We start from the raw sequence: 18,446 nt of genomic DNA, 5'->3' as shown, positions 1-18,446 counted from the left end.
GACTATTATTATCCATAAAGTTATAATTCGTGTATTTTTCAGCTGCATTTGATATTTTAGGTAATTTATTTCTAAAAATGACCTGAAAAATAAAATACTTTGGTAAAATGTCAGCATCGGAAAATTAAAATCTTATTTCTTTAATGTTACATCAAAAAGGACTCAAGCTCATGGTCCAGTGAAAATAATGGCCCATTTATTCCTCTGCTAAATTTCTGACTGTGGAAATTCTAATGTCCATGCCACCCTGCATTTTTAAAGGGATACGTGAAGGACATCTTTTCAGACAGTCCACAAGCTTAGAGTCATTACAGAGGGATTAAAAAAAACTGGGATCCAAATCCAGGCTTTACTGTCTTTTTAAACTTTTTTTTCCTGAGTTGTAAGATAAATTAAGCAAACTGACTCATTTTGATGGACAAGTTTCTGATTCTAATGAAGTCCAATTAACTTATTTTTTCTTTTGTTGCCTGTGTTTTTGGTATCATTATTTAAGAAGCCATTGCAAAATCCAAGGTAATGAATTTGCCCCTAAGTTTACTTCTAATAGTTTTACAATTTTAACTCTTAAATTTAGGTCTTTGATCTATTTAAAATTAATTTTTGTATATGGCATAACGTCAGGGTCTAACTTAATTCCTTTGCATGTGAATATCCAGTTTTTTTCAACACTATTTATTGAAGAGATTGTTCTTTCCACATTAAATGATCCTGGCATCCTTGTCAAAAATCAATTGACAATAGATGTGAGGGTTTATTTCTGTGTTTTCAATTCTATGCCATTGGTCTGTACATCTATCTTTATGACAGGACTATGTTGTTTTGTGTACTGTAGCTTTGTAGTTAAGTTTTGAATCAGAAAGTGTGAGTCCTTTACATTTGTTCTTTTTCAAGATTGGTTTGGCTTCAGGGTCCCTAGAAATTGCATATGCATTTTAGGATGAGTTTTCACATTATTTCTTCACAAAACACTGTTGAAATTTTGATAGAGGTATCAATGAATCTCTGTATAAATTGCTTTATCATCTTAATAGCAGTAAGTTTCCAATCCATGAACATGGAATATCTTTCTGTTTACTTAATTTCTTGCAGTAACTTTTGTAGTTTTCAGTGTTCAAGTCTTGCCACCTTCTTGGTGAAACTTAATCCTAAGTATTTATCCTTTTTGATGCCATTGTAAATAACATTATTTTCTCAATTTCCTACTTAGATTGTTTGTTGCTAGTATATAGAAATACAACTGATTTTGTGTGTTTATTTTTGTTTCATGTGACTTGCTGAGTTTGTTTATCAGAGCTAGCCTTTTAATTTTTTTGGTGTGGATTCTTAAGGTTTTCTATATATTGTGCCATCTACAAATTGAGGAAGTTTTACTTCTTCTTTTCCAAGGGGGATGCCTTTTATTTCTTTTCCTTGTCTGAGTGTTCGGTTGTAGAAGTTGTAGCCAGAAGTGGCAAAAGTGTGCATTCTTCTCTTTTCCTGATCTGCAGGGGAAAGCTTTCATTCTTTCACCATTGAGTATAGTGTTAGCTGTGGGTTTTCCATATGTATCCTTCGTTATGTTGTGGAAACTTCCTTCTCTTCCTAGTTCATGAGTGTTTTATCATAAAAGGGTGTTGGATTTTGTTAAATGCTTCTTCTGCAACTATTGAGATGATCACATTTTCCCCCTTCATCCTATTCATGTGGCAGATTACACTGATTGATTTTTTGGGTATTAAGACATTGTTTAATAATTTCAAATGTACAGAAGAGTTACAAAATAGTGCAAAGTCTTTGAGTGCACTTCACCTAGATTCATCAATTATTAACATTTTGGTACATTTGCTTTTCCTGAACAATTTGAGAGTTAGTTGTAAAGATCAGGCCCCTTTAACCCTAAGTGCTTCAGTGTGTATTTCCTAAGAACAAGAACAGACAGCTATATTAAAAAAAAAACAAACTCAGAAAAGTTAACATTGATGCAACACTGTTATTTACTATACGTTACATACTCAGATTTCATCAGCGGGCTTGTTCCAGTAACCTAATGGCAATCTCAGTCATTCTCCTGCCTCCCTCCAGCCCAGACCAGAGCCTAATCCAAAATCACACATTGTATTTCTTCATTGTGGTTTTTCACTCATCTTCAATTTAAAACAGTTCTTCACACTTTGTCTTTCGTGAAATTGCTTTTAAAAGGTTATAGGTCAGTTATTTTGTAGATTGTCTCTCATTTGTTTTTCCTCCAGCTTTGTTGAGATATAATTGACATACATTATATGTTTAAGACGCACAATATGTTGATTTGATACACTTACATATTGCAGAATGATTATGGCCATAGCATTAGCTAACACCATTATGACATCACATAATTACCAATTTTTCCTCCCCTTCCATATTGGATGCTTTTGACATTCGTATGTTACATTTTCTTGTTTGTGTATTTTAAAACTACTTATTGTGGATATAGATGATTTTACTACTTTTGTTTTTTAAACTTCCTACTAGCTTTATAAGTGGTTGATCTACTACCTTTACTGTATGTTTGCCTTTAACAGTGAAATTTTTACTTTGATAATTTTCGCATTTCTAATTGTGGCCTTTTCTTTTCCGCTGAGAGAAGTCCCTTTAACATTTCTTGTAAAGCCGGTTCAGTGGTGCTGAACTCTTTTAGCCTTTCCTTGTCTGTTAAACTCTTTCTCTCTTCTTCACTTATGAATGCTAACCTTTCCGGGTAGAGTATTCTTGGTTTAAGTTTTTTCCTTTCAGTACTTTGGATATATGGTGCCAGTCCCTTTTGGCCCATAAATTTTCTGCTGAAAAATCAGCTAGTCTTATGGGGGTTCCCTTGTACATAACCAGTTGTTTTTTCTCTTGCTGCTTTCAAGAGTCTCTCTTTATCTTTTAACTTCTGGCGTTTTAATTGGTATGTGTCTTGGTGTGGATCTCTTTGGCTTCATCTTATTTTGAACTGTCTGTGCTTGCTCAGAAATGGCTTTGTTTCTACTGATCGTGTTTGAGTTTTAGCACTTCCTGAATTTGTGCCATGATGTCTTTCATTAGTTTCGAAAAGTTCTCAGTCATTATCACTTCAGTAGTGTTTATACCATTTCCTCTCCACTCTTTTTCTGGGATCGTAATCACATATATGTTGATCTTTCTCACGGTATCTCTATGACTCACACCTTTACTCCTGTATCTTTTATCCTTTTGTCCTCCATGACTTACTCTGAATAGCTTCTTCTGACTTATCTTCTGAGTTGTTTATTCTCTACTTGTCTATGTTTAATATACTGTTAAGTCTGTCCTTTGAATTCTTAATTTCAATTATTCTATTTTTCAGTTTTAGAATTTTCAGGCACCAAGACAAGGTTACAAGTCTCCTCAGCTTCAGATTTTTTTTTTATGGAAGATTACACATTTCCTTTTCTTAACTCACAATTTAAGTGATTACATTCTTCCTCAAATGTGTCAAACGTTGTGAACTGGCCTCACTCTGTTCCAGTTACATTAATAGTTTATTATTTTTGGTAGTAGTTCATAAATTTCTAGTCATTTGGTTTTCAAAGTTCAGTGTGCATCAGAATCAACTGGAAGATTTGTTCAAATATGAACTGCAGGGACACAACCCTGCAGTTTCTAAGTCAGAAACTCTAGGAAGGAGTCTATAATTTGCATTTTTTAACACTGTATTGCTAATAGTCCAGGAACCAAACTCTGAAAAGCCACTGCTTTGGCATATTTTAGCCTATTGACATTTCTGGATTACCACTTATTTCACTAATGGAAACTCATTTCCAACCATTAGGCTGAATAAAAGCCACTAATTTCACTAATGAAAACCCATTGTACACTTATTATGATAATAAGCAAAACCTCTGTTATTGATGGGAAATAAAGATGATTGAAATGCTCTTAGTAGCACAACCTGTAATTAGATTAGTTGTTTTCAACTTCTGGTGAAAGGAACACTCACTATAGTGTTTTGGCTAGCTATGTACATTCCCCACCCCAAACCTATTAAATCAAGACTCTGGTGTTGGTGCCCAGGCATAAGTATGTTTTTAAAGCTCTGTAGATGATCCTTTTGTGTAGGAGTGAGACCTGCTGGCTTGGAAGCTGAAATACCTGGAACATGACTTACTGATTAGGTTAGGCACTGCCCGTAAAACAGTTGTTCTCATCCTTGTTTGTATATTAGAATCAACCAAAAGAAAAAAATACTGCTGTCTAGACCCCATTCTGGGCCAATTAAACCAATTAAATCTGAATATTTTGGCATGGGGCCATGGCATTAGTAAAACAAAATAAAACAGAGCAAAACAAGCAAACAGACAAAAAACTTCTTCTAATGAGGTGATTCTAATGTTCAAGTAGGATTGAGACTCTCTGCCCTGAAGGAAGGATAGCTTGTTGCTTCTCTTAGGGTACACAAGGATTACCTGAAGGACTGGTTAAAATGGACCACTGAGTTCTACTAACGGAGTTGCTGACTCAGTAAGCCTGGGGTGGGGTCCTAAGATTAGCATTTTGGTCAAATTCCCTGGTGATGCTGATGCTGCTTGTCTGGAGATCACTCTTTGAGAACGGGCTTAAAGCAGCGCTTGCCACCTTGGCTGTGCATTAGACGCATCCGAGAAGCATTTAACATCCTGATGCACAGGCCCCATTCCAGAGTACTAACTTCTAATAAACATGCCTGACAGTGCTGTGCTGTCCATGCTAAATAATTTAAAATAAATTACAGGCTTCATAACAAGACTGTTAGGCCTTGGGAAAATGTCTTAACCTCTCCAAGTCTTAGTATATTGGCAATTAATACTATTATTGTTATTCACTTAATGTGAATAATTCAAAATCTACCGTTACCTCCTGGAATAAAGGTGTTAGGTTTTTGTTGTAAGAATATTTAACGGAAAGAAAGAATATTTAATGGATCAGGGTGGACACGTGCCATCAAATTTTAAAGAGTTTATTTCTTGTCTTCTTTAGTAGACAAAGGCTGAGGAGAAAGAGAGAAACATTTGGGGAAAGGAGGAGAAGAAATCAAAGAAGAGGAGGAAAAAGGGATGCAGAAGCAGGAAAATGCATTTCATAAAACAAGATATGAAGAGTATTCGGGCTTTAGGACCAAATGATGATTATGAGGTAAGACACCTTTAATGCTACTTGATAGAGTAAGTATATTCTTTCTCCTTGTACAGATTGCCAGGTACTGAGTTCAATATTTCTTCTTAGTCTTAAGCTTCTTATTCATTGGATTTTAGTTTAATTCTCAGAATAGTAAATATGTTCATATGGTTCAATAGTCAAATAATTTTAAATAGTATTCACTAAATAGTCTCCTTCCCATCCTTGAAAACTTCCAGTTATTTTTCCCTGTTCCTCTAGGTAGGGAAACACTTTAATAGCTGTTTTTTTTTTTTCTAATGGGTCTCCTTCCAGTATTATTTTATGTAAGTGCAAAAAATACAGACACATTATTTCCTCCCCGACCCCCTTATTATATAAAAGAGTCTGTAATATGTATCCTGTTCTTTGCTCTACTGTTTTCTCTGAACAATGTAATCCCGGGGATATTTCTATGTTGATATACAGAGTGCTTCCTCGTTCTGTTTCCAGTCACATGTTTTGCTGTTGTTTAGCTGTTTCCTAACATATTCTGAATTCTTGTGACCTCTTTCATGGGGTAAATTGTTATATTCTAATCTGCCAGAATTGTGATTTATCAGTGGAGTCAAAATAAATTTAGAAGTCATTTATTTTGGCAAGGTAGGTCAAGTATTCTATTTCTTTCTCTTTGAATTCCTGCCATTACCTCAATTTCCCTGAGGCAAATGGACGCCCCTGACCAACTGATTCAAGGTGGGGAAAGATGAGGTCAGCGGAGAGGCACATATAAGGACATGCAAGCACACAGCACCTTATTATTTTAAAAAATAAAATACAAATAAAATATAAAACACCGTATGAACTGACCCCTGAACATTTCTATCTCCTTTACTGTCATGTCTGCACGTACTTTTCCTTTCACAGCGTGGTTTGTGGTTATGAACGTGGACTTGGAAACCAGACTTCTTGGTACTGAATTCTGGTTCAGCCATTTATTGGCTGAGTAACTTTGGGCAGGTTATACCACTGTGTGCCTCAGTTTCTTCATTTGTTATCATTGTCCCTATTTCATAGGGTTGATATATTAATACCTGTGAAGTGCTTAGAGTAGAACCTAGTCTGAAGGTGATAACTTTTACCTTTTATTTTTGTCTATCCTGGAGACAGCTAAGGATGCTTGAACTTCACAGTCCTTTGGAGTTCTTAGTTTGCAGCACCTAGGCTTCTGTCAGACTAAATCAAATGAAGACTAGAACTCCTGGGACTTCCCCAGGAATCTTCTCTTCAGACTCCCAAAGCTTCTGCCCCTCCATCTATGTAATGGATAATTTTAATACTTAATGCATCTGAATACCTCCTTGAGTTTATATCCATCCTTTGGTTCTGGCTCAGAGTTTCAGAAAAAAAGATACTCCAGTGTATTTGTGCTTTGAACACTATATATCCTTTCTTCTAGAAAAACTCTCTGTGACTTGTGTCACCTCTTCAGTATTTTCAATCTGCCATCCTTTACTGAATCTGAAACCCAAGGTCAACTGATTGATCACTCGTGTCAGTCAATGGCAGATTTGGTTCTGAGGACTCATAACTTCTAATTCAAATCAAGTCCCAGTTAATTATGCTGCCTCCCAATGTGACATGCCCAACTGTCTATTTCATTACTTCCCTTTGAAGTGGAAAGTTCTTCCTTGTCAAGTCAACCATTTATTTTCTCCTAAATGCACTCTTTGGCTTTTTCTTAGAATATACCTGTCACCAAACAAGTTTACACGCTCCTAGTACATAATCCAATACATTCTTATTTTCCCTGTAACCTCTACGTGAAGCCTGCTCAGACCAGCATCTCTGTAACGTTTTTCAATTTCTGAAGCCCAAAGCCCCTCAGCTCTTGATCGCTATGAATTTTTTCCTCAGCGTTCTACTGGGACTCATGTGGAAGTGTAATAAATGTTTATGGAATAAATGAGGAAACAGTGATAGAGCTGACCAGAAACAAAGGTTTATTCATCAAGCCTGCAGAGATTCAAAGACTCTTTTGCTCCATGGAGACCTGAGTTAGTGGAACAGGGACTCTAGCAAAGCAGTTTTCATTGATGTGATCTTTAAACATTTCCAGGATCTGTGATAGTGGAAAGAAGAGAAAATTAAGATGGATTTGGGTTTCCTGAGCAGTGAATATTCCTTCTCTTGGATCCAGGTAGCATAGTGCCTGAGGAAATCCAACTAGTATATACGTGGGAAATGAGATCCGTTACTTAAAATTATCCAAAATGCAATTTTATGAGCTGTCTGAAGTTTGACCATCAGTGGCCCTTTCCCAATAAGTGCATTTTTTCTGTAATAACTTGCACTGTGAGCAGTATGAAGTCTGAGAAAAGTATTTAGCCAGAATTTTATGCAGGGGATTTGGGGGACAAGCCAAAGGGGTTCTGACTCCATTTGGAAGGAGTGTGAATTGCTTTGCTTACCTTTGCTGCAAGGAGCATTGTACTCAGCAACTGCAAACTCATCTGAATAAAAACAAAAATTGTCAGGTCAAGTGAGAGGGAAAGCAAACATCTATGGGATACAGGTCAGTGGAAGAATCTTTATTGTGGCAAGAATTGTGTTGTATGAGCATCATTCATTTGATGTATTGCTTTCTGCCTTATGTTATTAACTTTTCAGATACTGTATGTTATGCTTTGCTTTACCCTAAACTCCTGAAGGGTAGCAGTTCAGATGTTATGCTTGCTTAAATTTCATATTGTCCTACAGTTGATTTTATCTGAAGAAAAGGTGCTTTGTATTAGTAGTTGGTAAATTTATCCTATAGGTTATTTTTACAATGTGTGTACAGAAGATAAAGACAGGAGACTCAGACTTTGATGGACACAAAATGAAGTGATAAGAGCAATCAGAGTAATGAATTGCCCGAACACATTTCTCAAATCTAAATTTCTGTGATCAGGAATTTAATTTCTGTGTGAAAGTTGCTCTCACTCACCTGTCTCGTAGTAATCATAGACTTTCACTATGGCTGGTTTCAGATCTCTTACTGGGACGTCTTGCAGAACCGTGAAGGACAAGCCCACAGTCTGATTTGTCACCTAGAAAGCAAAAGGCAGTTAAATGACCCTCCAGGGACGTTTCTTCTGTCTTCTTTGAATGAGTATAAGTACTCATCTATCTTGGGGAAAAACTTTTTGTCAACTAACAGGATCGTTAAATTGGGCCAAAAGCTCTCAGAGCAGATGGAAACTTCCCCAAATTGTTTCTTAAATAACTAAAACTGTTCATATACTCCCATCAATGTGAGCACAGGGCTCTGTTCACAGAGGGCGAATGATGTATGCTTTTTATTGTTTAAATAATTACGTTCATTTTTAAATATTGGAGATTTGGTACAGTTTTACTTCTCTGTCTTATAGAAATATTTATGTTGACTCCAAAAGGAATATCAACAGTTGATCACTGCTGCCTTGTTTTACAAAATTTGCAAACTATAATATCCATCAGTATAGTAATGAAGAAACTATGTAACAACACACAGCTGTGAAATCACATTGGTTTATTGGTGGAGTGATCTTGTTATTTTATGCCAAAGTCCTTGATGAGATTGATAGTAAGGTCCCCTTTTGTCTCATTGATGTAATGTTGAAATAATAATTGACTAATCCCAATAGTTACTTTCTTATATTACTATCTTCAAAATAACTTATGCACATAGTAAGCACATTTTGTGGGGAACTTCTTGCTTATGGAGTCCTAGAAATATTCATATTCCAATATTTGTAACAAGTCATTTCTCCCCATAGTCCCAGATGAAAAATAGAGAAGAGGCGAATATTTACTGGAACTAATATTACAATTCCCAGATTTTTAGCATGGAAGTGATGCCTCCAAAATGCCTTCATTCACTTCCCAGGTAGCTTCTGTAGAGGCATCACTGTCTACATTTTTTGCAACCGGAACAGCAGGGCTCTCACCTTATCCAGGTAAATCAAGACGTGGTTGTTGCTGACTTCTGTCCGGCTCACGTGGTTAGATCTTTCAAGCTGAAGAAAATTAAGACATCATAAATGTTAATAAACAGATGAAAACCCTGGGGGAAACCAGAGGAAAGAAGGATGTTTATTAAGCCTCAGGGTAACATTTCTTCAAATGCTTTTTATAAGCAAAGACAATAATGTGGCAAAATTAGAAATGAAAGGTAATTGGGATGCAAGGTTTAGTATTAGTTATGACACAGGACCCACGTGTAAAGGAGATTTATTTGAAGGAAAGGGAACTAAATATCCGAAACTTGGGAATTACCCATATTTCAAGGTTCAGTTCATCTTCCGTTCCTTCATGAAGGAGGTTTTTGTTTTTGGTTTTTTTTTTTTTCACTTTTTTTGCTTTCTCAAACTATATAGCAACCTCATTTTTCTCTGTACTTCTTAATATTTATAGTTTATGTCAATCAATCTTTTTCATATTTTTTCCCACTGGCTCATGTGCATACGCTTTATCTTCTGAAGTATCTAAGCGCCATTAAAGCAGGAGCCTGCTGCCAGCTTTTCCCTAGTACACATGGCTCCTGGCAGTGTGCGATTTATGACATGAGCCAGACGATTGCTGTGGGTGTCACCAAAGCCATGGACAAGAAGCAGGTGGAGCTGGCGAGGTCACCAGATCTGCCCAGAAAGCTCAGAAGGCTGAATGAACATGATCTCTAATACCTGCCACCCCAGGTCCCTCAGTGGTGGAAGGACAGCCTCAAAACCGTCTGAAGCGACCACCGCCGTTTGGTAGTGAAAGGTTGGTGAGCGGTAACAATGCATCATAAAACCCGAGGGAAAGGAAAATGTTTTCTGGATCATACGTGTTTCCGTGTGTGGCAGTTTTGAGTTGTTAGTTTTTAAAATTAGTATTTTTTAATGAGTATCTTAACGAAAACATGACCGAAACTCCATCACAGAATTTTGAGACCCATTAAAACAAAATTTAATGAGAAAACCAACCAACCAACCAGCCCCCATGCAAACATACTAAATTATATTTCTGAGTTCGGAGAAAGTAATAAGTCTTTGATAGAGGTTGATTTAATGGTGTTCTCATATTAATACTGTCAGTCTAGAGATACATAACACATTAAATAAAATAGGGTCTCCTGGGCTTATAAGAAATGTACCATTTTCACTGTTGGTTTCAGGGGAATAAAACCAGATACCATCTTCACATCAGCAATTGCCATGTTGGAGGCAGGACGGCTTCCAGTGTAACTAGAGATGCAGAGAAGAAAGAAAGAAGGAATTTTTGTGTTATTAATTGTTCTCTTTTTCTGTGTCCAATATAAGCACTCAAGAGCCCTGAAAGGGGCATGGACTTCTTCCTAAATTTCTTACTCGAGTAGCTCAGAAAACTGGCTGTGAATTAGAATCTTCAGGCGAGCCTGTTAAAGCCACAGAGACCAGGTCCTCCTTTGGACCTGATAAATCAGAATTTCGGAGGATCTGCATTTTAAGAAAGCTCTATATGTGAAGCACACCTGGGCTTGAGACCGCTAAGTCGGTCCCAGTCACTTGTTACACGACTTTCTCTTTTTCCCTGAAGAGTACCGCCTTCCAGGTTATCACACTCTCGCGGGCAGATACAAGAAGCCCTGTAGCTGTTTGAGTATTGCTGCCTATGTATGTGTTTTTCCCCAACTTGATTATTTCATATATAATCTGAGATTTATTTATTGCCGGTACTGGGGAATCACTACTTCCTTCTATTCGCACTTTTCAACAAGTCTCCATCTCTGTCCCAAATAGAGCAAAAATAATACAGAATTTCATGACAATAGAAGGAAATCAGGATGAATCACTACATTAGAATAAAGTCAGGAATTCAGGCAAGGCATTAATATTCTTTATTTAATTATTACTGACAGGCATGAATAACCTGTAAATAGTGAGGTCAGACAGTAATAGATCCTGGAGTCGGGGCTGTACACTGTAAATCCCACCACTGAGAGGTTCTGTGTCGACATGAGAACACATTGCTTTTCCAGGAAATATAGAACAAATATTTCCTGTCACGCTGCTCTGCTTACTGAGGCCTTCCAGTGAGCAGACTGGTCGTTCTACCCAGAATTCAGCGACACGGTCAGAGGACTTACCTGACATTCAGTGAGATCTGGAAGCTGGTGTGGGCTTTGGGTCCATCACAAGTTTGGGGCACAGTCTGCACCTCCAGAGCAAATGGGAACTCTTCCTTTTTCGGGAGAATATTGTATTTCAAAGATGTCTGTGGAACATCAAAGGCAAAAATCTGAGTTTAGGAGGGGGAAAACCCTTCTCCAGGACTCCTCCCAACTTCCTCAACTCTTTCTGATTTGTCCCAGCAAATCAGTTAGGCCAAGTTAGGCCTTTTCAGTGAGGATGGTTACTCCAGGCCCCCTGTCCCATCCGCCCCAGACTCTCACCTGGAGGTAAACACACCCTTGTCCTGTTGCGGTCACGTTGTACTCTCCAGGCACCTCTGGCAGTGAAGTCTGCTGTAGTAACAGGAGGTTGCTGTTGTTCACTTGGAATTCCGTGGAAAATGTCCCCGAAGACTGGATGGTCACCTGTGCAGCCTTCCCAGTCCTGGTGAAAGTGGCTGCCCCATATCTGGACAAGGCGTGGAGGGCCACCACTGTGTCCTGGAAGAGAAGGGTGAGGGGCCCACCTAGGCATGGTGGCCCTTTGACGACCCAAAGGCCCATGTTGGCTGCCACAAAAGGGGTTTTGATTTTCTCTTTCCTTTTGCCCTGACTATGGAAGTATTGGAGTTCTATCAAGACTGATATAATCCTTACCTAGGTGACGGAACCATAACCTTCACATATCTGTCAAGGACTATGTGCCCTAGAAATTGATTTTATTTCTCAGAAAAATCAATCCTTTTCTCTCTATAAATATATGTGGGATATGTAGTGTGGAGAACATGTATGAATGGGAATTAGTTTTTAGCCCTAGTTGTTTGCCTAAGATGTCTTTCTTGACAACTGTGGTCATACCTGGCACCAACCAACCAAAGTTCAGTCTGGCTCTCCCTCCAGACTAAACTCTGCTCTGCTGCTGAGGTCAGAGTCCCGAGAGAACCCGGGATCCTTTGCAGCCATGATCAAGGTCATGCTTCAGTTTCTCCAGAGAAATGCAGGATGAGTAATTATAATTATATTCTTGACTTATTGACATTTTTATTTGGCTGTCTCTTTTGTATTGGAAGCTTGGATCTCTCCCTGGCACATCACATTCTCTATTCTCATCCACACTGAACCTGGCATCCTTTAAATGATAGTTTTCTCAGAAGCAAATGATGACTGTTTTAACAAAATGATTATTTTCTCTCTTCCTATGGAAAAATAAGAGATTCAATACAATGGAAAAAGGATGGGATTCCATGTTGCCATATTCTCTTTTAGGATGCATATGCTAACCTCTAAATTCTCCGGAGGTGAAACTTCCCGCTCTGTCTATATTGGAGGATTTTTTCAGACGTGAGACTATATAGTTGTTAGGCTCAGGAAGTTGGATGAAGAAAGATAGTTCTTTATGCTCCTGACGAACAAATGTTTATATATTAAGAGGCCGGTAGAGGAAGCATGAAATGTGTCAGCTTTAAAAGAAGCCAGTAAACATGGGCCTAGAAATGGACAGATTTGCAGGGAGAGATTATTGGGTTTGAATAGTGTTTCTGGGAACAATCTGAAAGGTCTCTTAGAACTTCCAGAAAATGTTGGAGTTTTAAATTCATTCTGCCATTGTGTGTAGGGTTACTGGTGTCCCACTATTGCTTCAGGGGTGCAAAGTGGTTACTGGAAACAGGAGCCCATGATAAGAACACGCGGGCGGCAGCAGAATTCAAGGCATTTTCTTTTCAGCCCTCTTTGACTTTCATTTTTCCTCATTTCTCACCATCCTTGAACACTGATAGCATTGTCCTCATTTCAAGTTATTCTCATCTTCATTTTTCCTTTTTGCATGTGTTTATATCCTGTTCAAACCTTTTGCTACCTGAAGGTGAAGTAGAAGGTTCTGGTTAACTGCAGACCTGGGTGGAGGAGAAGCCGCCCTGGGAGTTCTGCTGCTTTGTGATCCACCTCACGATGCGCGTGGCAGAGGCCAGGTCCTTCTGGGTCGGGGCGGGCTGGGCCGTCAGGTGAGCCAGCAGCACGTAGGCCGTCATCTCCACCTCGGCAGAGGGGGCCCGGGGCCGGTGAAAGTGCCCCCGCGACGCTCCGGGCCTCTGCGGTCGTGTCCAGTGGGTGGAGTTATCTGGAGGGGAGGAAACGATGAAAATGACGACACACTCATATTTAATTTCAGGGGAAAGTACGCCAGCCGGAGCTGAGGGGAGGGCTGCCTTTTCCAATTATCATCTCAAACCTTTCCGCGCTGCTCTGCCTTCTACGGAAAGCTGAACCTGCTTTGTTTCAGCTGGGCTGGGGTGAGTGATGCTGCTCGAGTCAGGCCTAAGTTTTCAAAAGGATGTTGTGTTGGTGGATGAGAGAAAGAGCAGAGCAAGTTGTCTGACTGGCCGTGGTAATTCCCTATTTGTGATGTCATCCAGGCCTTTTCCAGGGTCTGTTAAATTGTCTAGAAAGCCTGTCCTTTGAGGTTGCTTATGAGGATTACAGATCACATGGGATCGTGCAGTTTACACTCATTAGATCACTGAAAAAAAAATACAGTCATCATCAAAATATCAAAGACTGCCAGGCTGTGAAATCTCGGGGACCGATTTGCGCCACTGTGGGAGGGGAACGACCCTTTGGAGAGCAGTCTGGCAAAGCGGGAGACGCGCTGGGTCCACTCCTCAGCAGTTACGCGTGTCTAAGTGCGAGTTAGAGAAACTCACACACACCGCAAGGAGACACGTATGTGAATATTCACATGAATGGTCACTGCAGCATGGTTTGAAGCAGCACCAAATAAAAAACAAGAAAATATCCATGAGGAGAGACTCCCGATATAAGCTGCAACCCTTTTATGTGCTGTAACGCGTTCCGCAGCAAGTATGACTGACAGCTAGTGAGCAGGAGGTACAGGTACCCATGCAGGGGACTCTTACCAGCCTGAGGCTGAACTTAAAAAAAAAAACCGAAAAGCAAACAGACAAGGAAGCAAGCAGAAATCCTCAGAAGGATGAGGCTTCTGATCTGAAGATGAAAAGTAAACATTCTGAATATGATTTAGGGATCCATATGTAGTAAAAAGATACAGAAGTCCATGAAGGTTGTAATGACAGATTCAGGACAATGAGTTCCCTTGTGGGTGGGAATCTTTCCAGCACTGGTGATACTTTTCTCTTAAGCTGGAAGGGAGGTCCTGAAGGTGCTTGCTAATTATTCTCCGTGCCTTTTTGTATGCCTGAAATATTTCCCAACATTTTTAAGAATAAACAATGAATGACACTGTCAAGGGGGAATATGTTTTATTGGCTATCTTATTATTACTTGCATTTTCTTTTCTGTTTCTTCAACCCCTCATATAGACCACTGTATCCGTAGAAGTGCTGTGTAAATAATGAATAGATCTGTCAACATCACCAGTCTTGCGAAATGAGCATAAAATATGAGAATTTATTCATAGGGTTACTTTCTTCAATCTTTTCTTATGTTTAAGATGATATGATATAAGGGTTGGGTATATAGTAGAAAACTGATATCTTAATCTTAACAGCTAATACTTTTATAGCACGTGCTCCATGCCGTATTCTCTGTTTTCCATGTATTAGCTCATTTAATCCTATGAGATAAATACTATTTACTTTGAGATAAATGCTGTTATTACTCCCGTTTTACTGATGAAGAAGCTGAAACAGACAAGTTAAGGGACTTGCCCGAGGTCACGTGGGGACTGTGTTTTGGAGCCAGCCTTCAGAGGCCGAGCGTCTCCCTATTACAGTGTACCGCCTCTCACCTTGGACGTGTGACTTGAGTTCCAAATCTTAGATTCTATAATGTTACAGACAAAAGAAGAGAGGGGAAAGGATGCTGAGAGGTCTCCTGGGGATTCCTGCAGTGGAGTGCTTGCAGCAGAGAAGGTGGGATGGGAGAAGGATCTGGGGTGCGCTTACCCTCCTTCACATTCACAGCCTCCTCGTGAAGTGACTTGAGAACTTCTCTCCGCTTTTCCTGGTCACCCGCCCGGGCAAACGCATAGGCCAGCAGTGCCTTGATGTAGACGTGGCTGCCGTGGGCTCCTTCCTTGGCTGACTTCCAGGCTGACTCCAGGCAGAACAGGGCATTGCGGACAACGACGTGCTGTGAAGGGAGAGCAAGGGGGGTTGGGCTATGTGACAGGGAGGCTGGTGCTCCCAGGTCTACTCACAGAGCACAGCACACAGGTAAAGACGTTTTCCACATGCATTTGTCCCTCTAGCCACACTCTTCTGGAATAGTATTTCTTAAATCTGTTGCCCTCACATTCATAAGGCAGGAATATATCTTTAGCATTCACTTTGTGTGTGTGCAGTGGTGGTGAGGCTGCTGGCCGAGAAATAGCCGGGGGAGGGCATCACTGGGAAAGTGTAAATCTTTCTTAATGGATTGACCGAATTCTCTGCTGATGTGGGAGGCACTGGTGTTGCACAGAGGGACAGCTGACACTTGGCTGTTAGCGGGGTAGTGTTTCAGACAGCAGGTCAGCAGTCTCATTGCATCCAGAACTATGCTTCAGTAAGGGCACGTACAGTGACAGGGAGAGGAATCTCCAGAAGGGCGATGGTGATGTAGACAGAGAGGGTCACTTCATCATCCACTCCACCCTGTAAGTATGAGAGAGAGATGGAGATTTGAGTAATCTCCCTTCCGAGAATGCTGTTAATCATCTCCTTGTATTCTGCTGGTATGGAATATGTCCTTACCCATACTCATCCCCCGGGGCAAAATATCAGTCACCCTAAATTCCATCCCCACTTTCTTGGTGCTATTTGGGTTTTATTTTTCTTTAAAAAAAATTTTTTTTTGGCAGGGGGAGGTAATTAGGTTTGTTTATTTATTTATTTTCAGAGGATGTACTGGGGATTGAACCCAGGACCTTGTTCCTGCATGCTAAGCATGCGCTCTACTGCTTCAGCTATACCCTCCTCTCCACATTTTCTTTTTCTGATACCTTCCTTAAGGAATTCTTATGTTATTACTTCCTCTCCTCATCCTTGTAGACATCATAATGGACAAATCAAAACTAGCTCCAGGAACACTTCACCTTAATGGCATTGTTGAGCAGTGACCCAGAGCTCCTGAAACAGCCATCATCCCTCTGCTTTTGGGAGAGCCAGGTGAGGGCGTCAGTAATATGCGCTTCATCAATGAAGATGTAGGCTCGAGCCTGGGCGAAAGTCTTCAGTACGAAGGCTGTGAGCCTAAGGGATGACAATATTCACGTTGTTACATTGGTTTTATGACCAATTCACAGCCACAGGCTGCATAGGATACTTCTTCCATTGATGTGAGTCTTCTGATGGGAATTCTTATGTCCTTAGAGCTCTCGTCACCTTTACTCGACGAATCTGTTAGATCTAGTACAGTTGACCGTTGAACAACATGGTCTGAACTGCATGGGTCTACTTACACATGGATTTTTTTTTCCTTCTCTTTTTCTTTTTCTTTTCTTTTCTTTTTTTGACTAAATATGTACTACAACATTACGTGACCCCCAGTTGGTTGAATCTGTGGATACACAACAGGGGATACAAAGGGTCTGCTGTAAAGTGACACATGGATTTTCTACCGGGGGAGGTTGGCGCTCCTAAGCCCTGTGGTTTTCAAGGGTCAACTGTACTTCTAATGTTACTTATTTTTTTCCTATTTTTTTGAGTGAGGCTTCAAATCTTTCTTTACTGATTTTCTTCTATAGGTAGCGAATCTTCTCGCGTACAGCTCTTACATGCAAGAGCTCCTGATACTGCTTTGCCTTAGGGATTTCAAACCAGTGTTTCATTTCACTGCGTCCTTCTCATTCCTTTCCCCCTATTAGTGAATTTATTCTCAGTCAAGATGAATATGATCTAAAAAGCATAATATAAGCTGAGGTTAACATGGTTTATCTAGAAGTTATATGATATGTTCATTAGCTATCTCATGAAAAAACTCACAATCATTTGAGCTATTTTAGAAAAAAATTCGCTGTTTCAGAAAGAATTCCTTGCTGCCTTATTAGCAGGATGAGTTTTGGGGACAAGTCAACATACATGTATTGGAATCTCACTTTTTTGCCTGTTACCTTGCTAGTCTTGGTGTATTGATCTAGGATAACCAACTATAGGTTTAGTAATACATATCTGGTAGGGTTACCGGGAATATCATTTTGATAATATATGTAAAGGACTTGACACAGAAATAGGAACTCAAAAAAGCTGTCTCTCCCTTACCAGGTATTGCCCTTACTGCGGCCATGCTTCTCCCCAAAGGTGCTGTAGGAGCCGTCAGAGTGTTTGTAGTTCAGCTGCCTCTGGTAACCTGAATGGAAGGTTAAGGAAGCAACATGGCATTTCGTACATTCTGTGGCCAGAGAAATTACTAAAATGCCTTGGTGTCTTGTCCTATTTCCTAATTTTGCTATAATACGTTAGAAGGTTCTGAGTCCTAAACATTTTATCGGAGGTTGGATACTGGATAGTTTCCATTGAAATGAACTGTCATGGTATTCTTATTATTGTAACCATCATAGTATGATAAATTGATGTAACAGAGACTTGATAAGTAACTCAAGCCTATTATGGAATTGAACCTATTATTAAAAGAACACTGTGAAGTTTTCACTCACTTATTCAGTCACTCACCCATGTTGAGGTAGAGAATGGCCTTGGATTTGATTTCTTCAGTCAGCTGCTGTGTTTCATTTAGATAATCCAGAACATAGATGTTAGGAGCAAAGAGGACCATATTCTGTTCTCCACAGCCATAGGGCATTTGGAGGAGATTTTGTGTATTTCGCATGGCAGAGCCTAAAATATCTCCTAGGAAATGGGAGAGATGGCAAGTCATAAAGTTTACAGATGATAACTTGTCAGAATCATTAAGAAGAAATGAATAATTAGCTGAGGTAAATAAATGAGGACTTTTAGGAAGGGTGAGTCTTCCAGGGACAGAGATATGATCGGAAGCAATAAACAAGTCCAAAGAAGAAGAGAAGAAAGAAGTTAAAATTATAGTTGTTATTTTGAGAAAGTATTTATGGGAAAACAATAGTAGACATTATCAATATAGTACAGTAGTCCATGAGGACTGGAGACTCACCCAATACTGAGACAGAGGCTCGGGCAGATTCTTCTACCACATTTGGTGGCAGCTTCAGAGATAATTGTTCAGACGCCTTGTCACCTAGAGATAGAAACAAATCAGCTGTAAT

General features: G+C 39.5%; 2 protein-coding genes across 7 annotated transcripts in view; one reads left to right on the top strand and one right to left on the bottom strand.

Moving 5' to 3' along the window:
* KLRG1 (killer cell lectin like receptor G1) overlaps positions 1-18,446 on the top strand; it is a 116,372-nt gene that overhangs the window by 38,506 nt on the left and 59,420 nt on the right. For 3 of the 5 annotated variants that reach the window (XM_072954400.1, XM_015251284.3, XM_072954402.1), the window contains exon 6: positions 4,978-5,133. In XM_072954400.1, the coding sequence (XP_072810501.1) occupies positions 4,978-4,980 (3 nt within the window). In that variant the 3' untranslated portion in view covers positions 4,981-5,133. Of the gene's footprint in view, positions 1-4,977; positions 5,134-9,004; positions 9,043-17,469; positions 17,495-18,446 lie in introns of those variants that run through there. The other 2 variants (XM_072954403.1, XM_072954401.1) reach the window with 2 other exon arrangements.
* A2M (alpha-2-macroglobulin) overlaps positions 7,075-18,446 on the bottom strand; it is a 44,867-nt gene continuing 33,495 nt past the window's right edge. For both annotated transcript variants that reach the window (XM_072954394.1, XM_072954393.1), the window contains exons 23-36: positions 18,335-18,418; positions 17,878-18,054; positions 17,467-17,554; positions 16,302-16,458; positions 15,787-15,861; positions 15,172-15,358; positions 13,144-13,367; positions 11,531-11,749; positions 11,225-11,352; positions 10,253-10,343; positions 9,066-9,134; positions 8,084-8,186; positions 7,566-7,607; positions 7,075-7,216 (exon numbers count right to left, since the gene is read on the bottom strand). In XM_072954394.1, coding sequence (XP_072810495.1) covers positions 7,200-7,216; positions 7,566-7,607; positions 8,084-8,186; positions 9,066-9,134; positions 10,253-10,343; positions 11,225-11,352; positions 11,531-11,749; positions 13,144-13,367; positions 15,172-15,358; positions 15,787-15,861; positions 16,302-16,458; positions 17,467-17,554; positions 17,878-18,054; positions 18,335-18,418 — 1,661 coding nt within the window. In that variant the 3' untranslated portion in view covers positions 7,075-7,199. The remainder of the gene's footprint in view (positions 7,217-7,565; positions 7,608-8,083; positions 8,187-9,065; positions 9,135-10,252; positions 10,344-11,224; positions 11,353-11,530; positions 11,750-13,143; positions 13,368-15,171; positions 15,359-15,786; positions 15,862-16,301; positions 16,459-17,466; positions 17,555-17,877; positions 18,055-18,334; positions 18,419-18,446) is intronic.

This window comes from Vicugna pacos, chromosome 34, assembly GCF_048564905.1.
Source record: "Vicugna pacos chromosome 34, VicPac4, whole genome shotgun sequence".
Lineage (NCBI taxonomy): Eukaryota > Metazoa > Chordata > Mammalia > Artiodactyla > Camelidae > Vicugna > Vicugna pacos.
This window is presented reverse-complemented; position numbering and strand designations above follow the sequence as displayed.